The 13,214-nt window shown below is 38.9% G+C and overlaps 1 protein-coding gene across 4 annotated transcripts in view; it reads left to right on the top strand.

Annotated features, from left to right (window-relative positions):
* GRID1 (glutamate ionotropic receptor delta type subunit 1) overlaps positions 1 to 13,214 on the top strand; it is a 927,065-nt gene that overhangs the window by 661,732 nt on the left and 252,119 nt on the right. For all 4 annotated transcript variants that reach the window (XM_063433578.1, XM_063433577.1, XM_063433579.1 and 1 more), the window contains exon 5: positions 8,134 to 8,187. In XM_063433578.1, the coding sequence (XP_063289648.1) occupies positions 8,134 to 8,187 (54 nt within the window). The remainder of the gene's footprint in view (positions 1 to 8,133; positions 8,188 to 13,214) is intronic.

Here is a 13,214-nt window from a genome sequence, read left to right as displayed (position 1 = left end):
TATTAACATCTCAGTTGATAAATTGTAAATGAGTGGAGTGAAGGAGAAGGGGTAGCATTGAATTAATGAAGACAAAAGAGCAATATGACAAAGGAAGCAAATTAATTGCTGAGTTGATATGCCTTCCTAGAGAATTACCAACTGTAAGGGGGCAGTCTGGGTGGATTGTAAGAATGCAGTTTAAGTAAGACAAATTGGGAGCTAGTTGCGGGAATTAAGGTCGGAGAAAATTCATCTAATATTAGGAAGTAGCAGATAGAAGGTAGGCTTTTATGGTCAAACTAGTTGGATTTGAGATTGATTTGATGTACTGAATGAACGAGAGATCAGAGAACACAGAGCTCCAGAAAAGGAACTCACAGGCCTTAGATGATGATCGAAGCAAAGAAACAAATTTAAGTTTATTTGTGTAAACCAGCCCAGAGCTGCAAACGTTGCGACCAAAACTAAGTAATGGAATAAGAAAAATAAAACATCCTAAAGCACCATAATATAATAAACATTCAAAAATTTAAAACATGAAACAGTAGCCAGCTAGATCACTATGCTGGGAGTATTAACCCTTTAGATCAATAATAAAATGTTGGTATGAAAAATTATACAGATGCAAAAGTCACTTAAAGATAAGATTCAAATAAAGTGAATTTTAAATGTAAGTCCAGAGTAGCAGAACTGAAAGCCTAGCTGACTTTGAGAATGTTTCCAGTTTGGTTATTTTCACCTTAAAGGTACAGTTCATTACCCAAATATAAAATAAACAGAAATCCTTCTGTAGTAGATACACCCCAATGAAAACGTGCCTGCTTTCAGTTTCGCTTTTTTTGATTGGAGAGAATGGAATATCTTAAAATGGATTGCAAAACCTGCAATTCTCTTATCTGAAACCTTTACAACCGAGGTGCCCAAAAAGGAGATTCCCAGATGTTTTAAAACTACAGCTCCCATGATGCTTTGCATTCTAAAGGAATTCCAAATGCACGCAAAGCATCGTGGGAGTTGTAGTTCTATGACATCTGGAGATCTTCATTTTAAACACCCCTACTTTACAAGTCTTCGCTTCTACTGAAATGTTTGCAAGAAGAATATTAAATATTACTGTTTAGCATATCAGAATAGCACTTTAAAATCCAATTTATGTATTGTTCCTTTAATTTCTATGTGATGTTTCTAAAGAATGGTTTTGTGCACTTGTTTTTTACCATGCTACTTAATAATTGATAAGTGTACATTAAAGGGACGCTATACTGACCGAAAATAAATAATAAAAAAAATGTTTATTGGATATACCCCAATGAAAACCTGCATACATTTAATTATGCGTTTTTTTTCAATGAAGGCATATATAAAAACAGTTTGCAAAAGCTGAAGATCTTGTCTGCAGCCTTTGCAAGTGCTCCCCTTCCAGCCCCTCCCAGACTTTCTCTGACTGTCCAATCACAGACTTTCCAATGCAGCTTAATGAGACGTCTTTACAAAACAGGTGTACTAGGCAATTTCTGCATCTTGAATTTAGCTCCACTGAACTAACCAAACCAGGAAGTAACAAGACCTGTTATTTGATTGACAGCCAGGTGGGTGTAACAAGGTTATTTTATAATACTGCCAATTTTGATTGAAATCCACACTTTAAAAAAAAAAAAAAAAAAAAAAAAGATACACTCTTGATACATAAAGCATCTCAGCAAGTTGATGTGCTTTAGGAGTCTGGAGTGTACCTTCTGCCTCATATCAATATTAACTCATTGAATTTGTTATGGGTGCAGGAGTGTCAGGTCACTGTCTTACCTTCAGAAGTTAAACTACTTTCCAATAGCTTAACCCACGAAGTTGGTCTGTTCAATGTTGTACATGAAACTGCTGCAATATAAGGAAGGGGTTTTGCAGCATTGGACATTGAGAGAAATAGTACATACTGGAGTGTTCCTTTGACAATTTACAAATTTTAAACATTCAAATAATTATTAGTAATGCTGTGCCGGATAGAAAATGAAAAATTAAATTAGTGTAATTATTCAAAACATATATTAATGCGATTCATGTTTTTGTTTTGTTAATACACAAAAGATAATCCTAGTGACTGAATATAAGTTCTACCTTTGGCATCGGGACACCGGTGGGAGGGAGGTAAAGGGGGGTGGACCAGTGACACGATTATGTTACTATCCCCGTCCCCAAAAAGGCAGACAGGCCCAGAAAGGGGGCGGGTCCTCATGAGTTCAAGGCATGTCAGGCTTCCTTTCCATCATGCAGGCCAGTCCACTGAGGGCTGACCCTGCAGGGAACACTGTTTGAGTAAATAAAGGTTTTAACATCTATTGACCAACGAGCACGAGGTTAGGGGAGAGGCAGAGGGAACCATAGTGTTAAGAATACAGGTTTATATTCTTAACACTATATTATTCCTTTAAATCTGAGTGTTTGGTATGTTGAGATTCTTCAAAACAACACTCTCTGGGTTAATTACTGAAGTGAGAATTCAAAGTGAATTTAAAATTGAAGGTCAAAAATGAAAGCATAGCTAACTTAGAGAATATTTCTAGTTTGGTTATTTTGACCTTAAATTTGAAATTTACTTTGGATGCTCACTTTAATGAACAGTCCTGAATGTCGTCATATAAAAACAATTGATGGGTTTCCCAAGCCCATTAAAGGAGGAGAAAGAGCATGAATACTTCTCGTAGGTCTTGTCCAACCTTTTGACATTAACTAGGCCTACCTGCCAAACCTAACATGAACGTCCTACAGATAGATGGGACAGTTCTCTATAACCATACTGTGGTTTAGATTACAATGAAAATAAATTAGCGTTTAACATGCTCTTTGAACAAGACAGAAATGAGATTTTTAGCATCTTGCGCTTGAAAGTTCATTATGGTGTAGAGACCTCTGTCAGCTATTCTGGCATTGAAAAACCATCATTATGATAAGCTGGGGTTAGCACTGCCACATGCTGCGTCCAAGCGAGCTGTCAACATAAACAATGTGAATAGCAAGCAGAGGCAAGTCGCCAGCATTGGAAATACTAATCACAACAGATTTTTCCGTCTCCAAATTAATGCAAGCTTCTAGCATTTCCCTTGTGCTTTTTATCAATATGCCTAATGCTGAAAGAGATGAACGATAATAATGCCTGATGTTCTACTTAAATGCTCAGAAAAAAATGTTAGTTTATTTATAGTCAACTCTTGGAGGCGTAGAATTGAATCATGTTAAAAACCTCAGAATTCCTGTGTAACAAAGGATGTCGGCAAACTGGGTGGAGTACAAACTGTTGGACAAGTCCACAAAGTTGAGATGTATTGATCATCTTTTATTGCTAAACATGGGAAGTATTTAAAGGGACAATATAGACACCCAAACCACTTCATCTAAATTCCCATGGAAAAAAAAAATTGGATTGACTGAGATTATCGATTATGATGATTTTAGCTAAGGTGATGGAGCTTCCCATGGAGATCGATGCTATGAAGGAGAAAAGGTAAGTAAAAATCAATATTTTGGCCAGTCACCGAAACAGTCAACAGGGCACTATAACGATAAGAATACACATACGCTATAGTGTTCCTTTAAGTGTTCATTTTGTGCTAATTAGATAAAACAAGTTCCTTTATATCCTGCACAAAAAATGTAGCAAAATCTTATTTATTTTTATTTTTACAGTCGTGATCCTTTGTATTGGGCTTGTATTGAGTGCAGTCATGTAGATTGTGTTTTTTTTATAAATAATTCAAAAAATTGTTTGCAAGCTAGGCTTACAGAAGAAGTATTAAATTTGCTGAAAAATCCTACAAATCCAAACTAGCATCTAGATGAGTTTGACTTCTCCTTGCATTCCACCTACTTAGATCTACAGAGGTAACTTCTAATTGCAGCCATTATGGGACCGCAGCTCAAGTGCGTCTTTTGTTAAGCTGTGCATGTGTTTTGGTTGTCCGGATGAATATGCCTGTATTTTTCGTAAACCATGACGCTGCTGTAATGTTTACCATTTTATCAAGGCTTGAATAGTTTGAAGTATTTTGTCTGAAAAGGCCAAAATGTTCCTTTGCGAAGAGGAAGCTTGAATTGTATCTATTATCTCCATTTAATAACATTTGATTAGACTTTATTGTCTACATTGACAAAATAGAATTGACTACCTATACAATTCGATACAAAACAGACGATGACCTAACATTTTGTTTTGTGTCCCTGCATATGTAAAAAAATCTGTTCTCAACATATTATTCTTCAAAATGCCTGAAGCACTTCAGATAAAAATAGCGTGCAACATCTCCGTGCATAGCCAAGAAAGATGTACATTTTTTTATATCTCCTATTTGCGCATTATAACCCCTTTGGGCAGGTATTCATCCCAACTATCTATCTGTGACATACCTTACTGTTCCGGTGTGCAGTGACCTGCCCCAGTTGTGTGCTTAGTGTTTTACAAAGAATTTACACTAAATAACACTGTATTCCAAAGTGTTTGGATATCAGGCTCTGTGCCAAACCTCCTTTTGCATCAATAGGATATATTTGGTTAAAAGGACCATGCATCGTTTTCTAAATAAGGGCATCAAATTCTTGGGGTGTTGAAAACAAATTTAACTTTACAAAAAATAATAAAGTTAAACTCTAAAGTTACTTACTATGTTACTTACTGTGCTGTAAGATCTGATTGAAAATGAAACCATTTTTTTCAAGTAATCTGTGTGACAGCCAGGGGAAGTGTGGCTATGGCTGCATAAACAGAAACAAAAGTGACTTAACTCCTAAATGGCAGAGAATTGAGCAACGAGACTGCAGGGCTCCGATCTCCATACCAACTGCTTTATTAAGCTAAAGTTGTTTTGGTACATAGAGTATTCCTTTAAGGCAAAGCAAGTGCTATGCTTGGTTCTAAGTGCTTATTGTTGGCAGACATTCTATTGGTTTTCATGTTAATCAGTTCTTGATCAGATCTTATTTTGCCTTTAAAAAAAGCACTTGTTTTTACCTTGATAAATCTCCTACTATAAATCATAGGCACAATACCATCCCAAGGTATTGTAGAGAATAAATGAACAGACAACAGAAAAATATAAACTATTGAATGGTATTTATAATGGTAGAACGGTTTGACTTCTTGCGGGTTTTTGCCGTGCTCCACTTTCGGCCTCCATTACTTCTGTTGGAAGCTGCTGCACAGATACTTCAATTAGCAATTCTGAGCTAAGCATGCCGGACCCCATGTAAGAAGTTAGACCATTTGGAAATGGTTTGACTACTTACAATTGGGGTGTGGAGGAGGGGGGGAAGTGCAACAGGGAACTCCTGTCACCACAACCACTACATTATTCTTTAGTTGTTATGACTCTTGGAGTGTTCCTTTAACTACATCATAGCACTTTAGATAAAGCTTTATCAGTAAGACTATTTACATAATATGTCATCTCTGGTGCTTATGGAAAATACTAATGCTATATCATAGGTAAGCAAAAATGTACATTGTCCAGTATAACATATATTATTCTATTTAAATGGACATTATAGTCACCAGAACAACTACAGCTTATTGTACTTGTTCTGGTGAGTATAATCACTCCCTTCAGGCTTATTACAGTAAAAACTGTCTTTTCAGAGTAAATGCAGTGTTAACATTACAGCTTGGGAATACCTACATTGGCCACTCCTCAGATGGCTACTAGATGTGCTTCCTGGGGCAGTGCTGCACAATGTGCAGTGCTGCCATTCAGCGTCTCCACCTTGTGCATGGAGACACTGAACTTTCCTCATACCGATGCATCGATTCAATGCATCTTTATGAGGAGTTGGTGATTGGCCAGGCTGTGTTTGGCTTGTGCTGGCTCTGCCCATGATCTGCCTACTTGATTGTCTCAGCCAATCCTATGGGGAAGCATTGTGATTGGCTCTGATAGTCACTTCTGATGATATCAGCCAACCGGGCAGATCAGGGGCAGAGGCAGACTGGAATAAAAGTAAGATTTTACTATATTTAGGGTGAAGGGGTCTAGATTGTGGTTTTAACACTGTAGGGTCAGGAATACATGTTTGTGTTCCTGACTCTAAAGTGTTACTTTAATTATATATACTATGAAGTGAGTAATTTAACTGCGTAACATCCTCTTTCATTATTTGAACAAAGATTGAAACTATAAATGTACTAAGTGCAATGAAGTCAGTGATCTTTTTAGACAGACAGTATGTGTTGTCTATGTGTATATGTGTGAACATTATTTGACTTTGTTCTTTGCCGTTATTCTTCCATTATTAGAGGGACTCATACTTTGTTATTGAAAGGCAAATTGTACCTGGAGCATTGTATTTGGACACACTTAACTCTGGTTATTAATGAGCCAACAAGTTTCATTCCATGTTTTAACCCCCTACAAGACCAGTAGTAAGCATACCCCCAGATATTTTTTATATGATCCTTACAAATCATTGGTTCTGAAAGATGTACATAGTTTATATTTATATAAAATAGATCCTTAACAGTAATCATTTCAGAATTAAATAACTGATTTTTTTTAATATAGCAAGGCAAAATAAAAAATATGGAGATGTAGTTTTTAATCAATTGACATAATTTACTTAATTGTTGTTCTGTTTAATTTTTTTTTAAAAAAAAAAGGTTAAATAGTTTTGTAACCAAAATCTTAATGGCTCATTAAATCATTAAATAAATTCTACAATTTGTGACCATTATATTTAGGGTAATGACAATAAAATAAAAGTAAATGTTCCTCTTGTTCTCACTGGAGCATTCAACAATAAGTTGTTTTTAAAGTTAGAAGTGGGTGTATTAAATTCTTTACATGACTTGTCTTTAAATTTGATTGATTGCACAGAAGAAAAATGTGTTGTGTTTAATGTAGGGGTGTGATTATGCCCCCACTGTTTAATGGTGCTGTGTAGTCATTTTGGGGAAATCTTATAGTCACAATTATAGTTCACTTTCATGTTTCCTTGAATGGAAAAACACGTAACCTTTAAAATAATTGCAGTTGGTATTTTAAATCTCTGTGTGTATTTTTGGGAGGCAATGACCATATATGTATAGAAAAGAGTGTAGATTGGATTATATATATAAATACAATAATTGGTTTTGTCCGGACGAAAGTTCCGAGCTGAAACTGAAATGTCAACACTGATCTTTTTAATACTTTAAAAGATGGAATAAAGGAATATTTGTGTATTTTATTCAATAATAATAATTGAATGTATTTCTACAATTGGGCCATGATATCTGGTACCCGGCAATAAGTAAACCTATAGCCTAAGTGCAGGGGACATCTGGTCTGTATATATATATAACACGATAAGGAATATAGGATGCACTCACAAGACTTGGTGAAAAAATCTTGTTGTTTTATTTAATCCAGGTGTAAACCCAAAACCGACGTTTCGACCTCTGCAGGTCTTTTTCAAGGTTACTATAACAAGCAAAATATTGTCTTTAAATACATAAAGTATAAGTGCACTTACCAATCGTTTTCGTTGTGAATCCCTTCACTGATACCCGGAAGTGAGATAGGACCGCCCACGTGACGTCATTACGTCATTACGTAATTACGTCATTACGTCATTACGTGCCGGTGGAGAGCTCAGTGGTTGCTATGGGAACATGTAAACTACACATGTGCAGTGTATCTAAGAGAGAGTGAAACCAGTATGATGGTGAGGGAACAATCAGGATGGAAGAAGATAAAAGCATAAACGGAAATAAAATAAATTATCTGCTTCCATCCTGATTGTTCCCTCACCACCATACTGGTTTCACTCTCTCTTAGATACACTGCACATGTGTAGTTTACATGTTCCCATAGCAACCACTGAGCTCTCCACCGGCAATCTCAACAAGATTTTTTCACCAAGTCCTGTGAGTGCATCCTATATTCATTATCGTGTTATATATGCAACGCAACGTGGATTGCACCCAGGCAGGTATCCTACTATATATTTTTTAGGAGTGTACCAAGCTATTATTTATATATATATATATATATATATATATATATATATATATATATATATATATATATATAAATATATGAGAGAGATCTAAACATGTTTTTTTTGTACATTTGTTTAAAATTGCAACACAATTTCTTTTTTTCAATGTATTGAAAGTGTTTGTCTTCCTTCTAGGCAGTGGAGACTAATCTTGCGTCCAAGGATAGCCACTGGGTCTATGTGAATGAGGTAAGAGATTACTGTGTGTGTTTCTAAAGTTAGGGTTGTAATTGCCTGTATTTGTGTGTGGTTCAGATCGAGGGAGTTTAACACCTTCATGACAGATGTGGATGATGTTCCAGGGCTATGTACCTTGAGACTTAGCCCTATTTAGTCAAACCTGAATAAGCTATAGTAGAGATGGCCACGCTATTGTCTAAACTACAATTTCTGCAGATAAAATTCTTAGAGAAAATTATACAGTATTGCTTGTATCTGGGTGTGTGAAGTGAGGCCTAAGAAACAGGGATGGATATGAAACACAGTTATATGAGGGGGGGCTGTTAGAGCTTTAATTGCTATATACAATTAAAAAGTTTACCCCAAATATTACTTAATATGGGTATGTGAAATATTGGTGAAATGCATTCAATGAGAAAGAAATCAAAAACTGCTATTTTATAGAAATGTCTTTTACTTTCAGTTTCTTAAGTTGCATTTATTAAATTTTAGCTATATTTATATTATTAAAGGGACTAGTTTTATATTTCTTTTTTTTGGCATAATAAATTATTTGCCAAAATCTGACTAGCTGTGTGTTTGTTTTTTGGTCTTGTGTTATGTTTCAAAGTTATACTTCATGAAATGTAATGGCTGTTTTATATTAACATCTATATTTGTTGTGGTACCAATTTCATATTATTATTCTGAAAGGTTGTTTAGACCAATTTGACGTTAGTCAATAGTCTAATTACACTTAGTGAGGTTTGAGAAAGAAAAGGGATTACACACACTGGAATAATCCTGTAAGGACACTCCAAGCACCATAACCACTACAGCCCGAAGTAAGTAGTCAAACCATTGAAAGATTAAACAATTCACTCAGTTCCAGTTGGGCACCCACCACCACTTAATTTGCGGGCTGTATTGGTTATGGTACTTTGAGTGTTCCTTTAACATTTTGGCTGAGCATTAAGAAAGACTAACCATACGATACAGTCTTCCCTTCTTTATCGTAATAGTAACCTTAAATGATTAGGGAAAAAAAAAATACAAACATTATCCTAATTACTCCACTTTAATATATGAAACAATTACAAATAGAGTGATAATTAATTTAGAAAAAAGGCACTTAAACTGACATTCCATTTCACAAAATGTATTCATGATCTGTATCATTTTTATTTATATCCCATCATGGCTCCAAAGTTATTAAGCTGTCAGTCATTAGCATTCTTTATTTATTTTATTTCATCCACATGAATATGTTCTAAAGAATTTGTGAGTACCAGTGACTTAATTTATATTACTTGATCATCTTGGCAGAACATTTATTGAAACACCAATATTCTTAGCAACGTTAAATCAGCCTCGGAATTTCTGCAAATTATTTTTATATTGGTGTATATATTTATATTTTACCCCATACTATCTTCATACTGTTTTCCTCATCATACAATCTAAAAAACAATCTTGACATCTGTATTCCCCTCCAACTACAGTATGGGCAATAAGTATCGTATACGTATGGGCAATATAGATCTATTCCGTAAAATGAGCCTTTGACTAATTGGATTAATTTCCTGAAGATATCTCTTGTATCTCACTGTATCTCATGTATCTTTTCCTTTGTATTTTGACTTTCATGACATATTCTAGGGAAAATGTAGAGAGCTAATATACTCCTGATTATGTAGAAGACTAGCGATGTCGCGAACATAAAATTTTCGGTTTGCGAACGGCGAAACGCGAACTTCAGCAAATGTTCGCGAACCGGGCGAACCACCATAGACTTCAATGGGCAGGCGAATTTTAAAACCCACAGGGACTCTTTCTGGCCACAATAGTGATGGAAAAGTTGTTTCAAGGGGACTAACACCTGGACTGTGGCATGCCGGAGGGGGATGCATGGCAAAACTCCCATGGAAAATTACATAGTTGATGCAGAGTCTGGTTTTAATCCATAAAGGGCATAAATCACCTAACATTCCTAAATTGTTTGGAATAACCTGCTTTAAAACATCAGGTATGATGTTGTATCGATCAGGTAGTGTAAGGGTTACGCCCGGCTTCACAGTGACAGACCAAACTCCCCGTTTAATGCACCGCAAACAACCGCAAACAGTCCATTTTCACAACCCCAAACTCCCCATTTGCACAAGGTTGGATACCAAGCTAGCCATGTCCCGTTCCTTGTCCTCACTGATGTCATTGAAGGTCTCTTCCTCCACCCAGCCACGTACAACACCAAGGGTCCCCGAAAGGTGACAACAAGCACCCTGGGACGCCTGCTGTGTTTGGTCTTCCACCTCCTCACAGCCACCTTCCTCCTCTGACTCCTCTTCTTCAGACTCCTCTCTCTGAGTTGCTTCTCTCTGCGTTATTATAAGGTGTGTTAAGTAGTACTATTCCTATCAGTTTAATCCCTGTTACATCCCCTATCAGGGGACGTGTATATAAGGCATCGATTTTAGGAAGTGGGAGATGGAAAAAGATGCTTGGACGGTCCTCCTACTTCAAATTTGGGGCACTGCGCGTGCAATCTAATGTGCCACCAGATAGGAGTGGTGTGTTAAGTAGTACTATTCTTATCAGTTTAATCCCTGTTACGTCCCCTATCAGGGGACGTGTACATAAGGCATCGATTTTAGGAAGCGGGAGATGGAAAAACATGCTTGGTCGGTCCTCCTACTTCAAATTTGGGGCACTGCGCATGCAATCTAATGTGCCACCAGATAGGAGTGGTGTGTTAAGTAGTACTATTCTTATCAGTTTAATCCCTGTTACGTCCCCTATCAGGGGACGTGTATATAAGGCATCGATTTTAGGAAGCGGGAGATGGAAAAACATGCTTGGTCGGTCCTCCTACTTCAAATTTGGGGCACTGCGCGTGCAATCTAATGTGCCACCAGATAGGAGTGGTGTGTTAAGTAGTACTATTCTTATCAGTTTAATCCCTGTTACGTCCCCCTCATCAGGCCTTTTTTAGTCGAACGTATCGCCCACTGTCAGTCCCTTCGGGATCCATCCCTCATTCATCTTAATAAAGGTGAGGTAATCTAGACTTTTCTGACCTAGGGGACTTCTCTTCTCAGTGATAATACCTCCTGCTGCACTGAATGTCCTTTCTCACAGGACACTTGAAACGGGGCAGGCCAGACGTTCTATCGCAAATTGGGATAGCTCAGGCCACAGGTCAATCATGCACACCCAGTAGTCAAGGGGTTCATCGCTCCTCAGAGTGTCGATATCTGCAGTTAAGGCGAGGTAGTCTGCTACCTGTCGGTCGAGTCGTTCTCTGAGGGTGGACCCCGAAGGGCTGTGGCGATGCGTAGGACTTAAAAAGCTCCGCATGTCCTCCATCAACAACACGTCTGTAAAGCGTCCTGTCCTTGCTGGCGTGGTCGTGGGAGGAGGAGGATTACTTTCACCTCTTCCCCTGTTAGATTCCCGTTGTGCTGTGACATCACCCTTATACGCTGTGTAAAGCATACTTTTTAATTGATTTTGGAACTGCTGCATCCTTTCCGACTTGCCATAATTCGGTAACATTTCAGGCACTTTCTGCTTACTACCGGTCTAGTAGCGTGGACACCCAGTACAGGTCGTTCTCCTTCAGCCTTTTTATCCGAGGGTCCCTCAACAGGCACGACAGCATGAAAGATCCCATTTGCACAAGGTTGGATGCCGAGCTACTTATGTCCTGTTCCTCGTCCTCAGTGATCTCTCTGAAGGTATGTTCTTCCCCCCAGCCACGTACAACACCACGGGTACCAGATAGGTGACAACGAGCACCCTGGGATGCCTGTTGTTGTTGGTCTTCCTCCTCCTCCTGAAAGCCACATTCCTCCTCTGACTCCTCTTCCTCACAATCCTCTTCCAGCGTTGCCGCAGGTCCAGCAAGCGATGCTGATAAGGCTGTTTCTGGTGGTGATGGTGACCACAACTCTTCCTCTTCACGCTCATCTACGGCCTGATCCAGCACTCTTCGCAGGGCATGCTCCAGGAAGAAAACAAATGGTATGATGTCGCTGATGGTGCCTTCGGTGCGACTGACTAGGTTTGTCACCTACTCAAAAGGACGCATGAGCCTACAGGCATTGCGCATGAGCGTCCAGTAACGTGGCAAAAAAATTCCCAGTTCCGCAGAGGCTGTCCTAGCACCCCGGTCATAGAAATACTCGTTAACGGCTTTTTCTTGTTGGAGCAGGCGGTCGAACATTAGGAGTGCTGAATTCCAACGTGACGGGCTGTCGCAAATCAAGCGCCTCACTAGCATGTTGTTTCGCCGCTGGATATCGGAAAAGTGTGCCATGGCCGTGTAGGAACGCCTGAAATGGCCACACTCCTTCCTGGCCTGCTTAAGGACGTCCTGTAAGCCTGGGTACTTATGCACAAAGCGTTGTACGATCAGATTACACACATGTGCCATGCACCACACATGTGTCAACTTGCCCAAATGCAATGCCGCCAACAAATTTCTTCCGTTGTCACAAACCACTTTGCCGATCTCCAGTTGATGCGGAGTCATCCACTGATCCACCTGTGCGTTCAGGGTGGACAGGAGTGCTGGTCCGGTGTGACTCTCTGCTTTCAGGCAAGTCAACCCCAAGACGGCGTGACACTGCCGTATCCGGGATGTGGAACAGTACCTGGGGAGCTGGGGGGGTGCCGTTGATGTGGAGCAAGGCGCAGCAGCAGAAGAGGACTCAGCCGAGGAGGTTATGGAAGAGGATGGAGTAGGAGGAGTAGAGGAGGTGGAAGCAGGTGTCACCAACTCCTCTGCAGAGCCACGCATTCCATGCTTGGCAGCCGTCAGCAGGTTTACCCAATGCACAGTGTAGGTGATATACCTGCCCTGACCATGCTTTGCAGACCAGGTATCAGTGGTCAGATGTACCCTTGCCCCAACACTGGTTGCCAGACATGCCATTACTTCCTTTTGCACAATCGAGTACAGGTTGGGGATTGCCTTTTGTGCAAAGAAATTTCGGCTGGGTACCTTCCACTGCGGTGTCCCAATAGCTACAAATGTTTTGAACGCCTCAGACTCCACC

This window comes from Pelobates fuscus, chromosome 10 (assembly GCF_036172605.1).
Source record: "Pelobates fuscus isolate aPelFus1 chromosome 10, aPelFus1.pri, whole genome shotgun sequence".
NCBI lineage: Eukaryota > Metazoa > Chordata > Amphibia > Anura > Pelobatidae > Pelobates > Pelobates fuscus.
The sequence above is the reverse complement of the archived record's forward strand: the minus strand, read 5'-3'. Positions and strand labels throughout refer to the sequence as shown.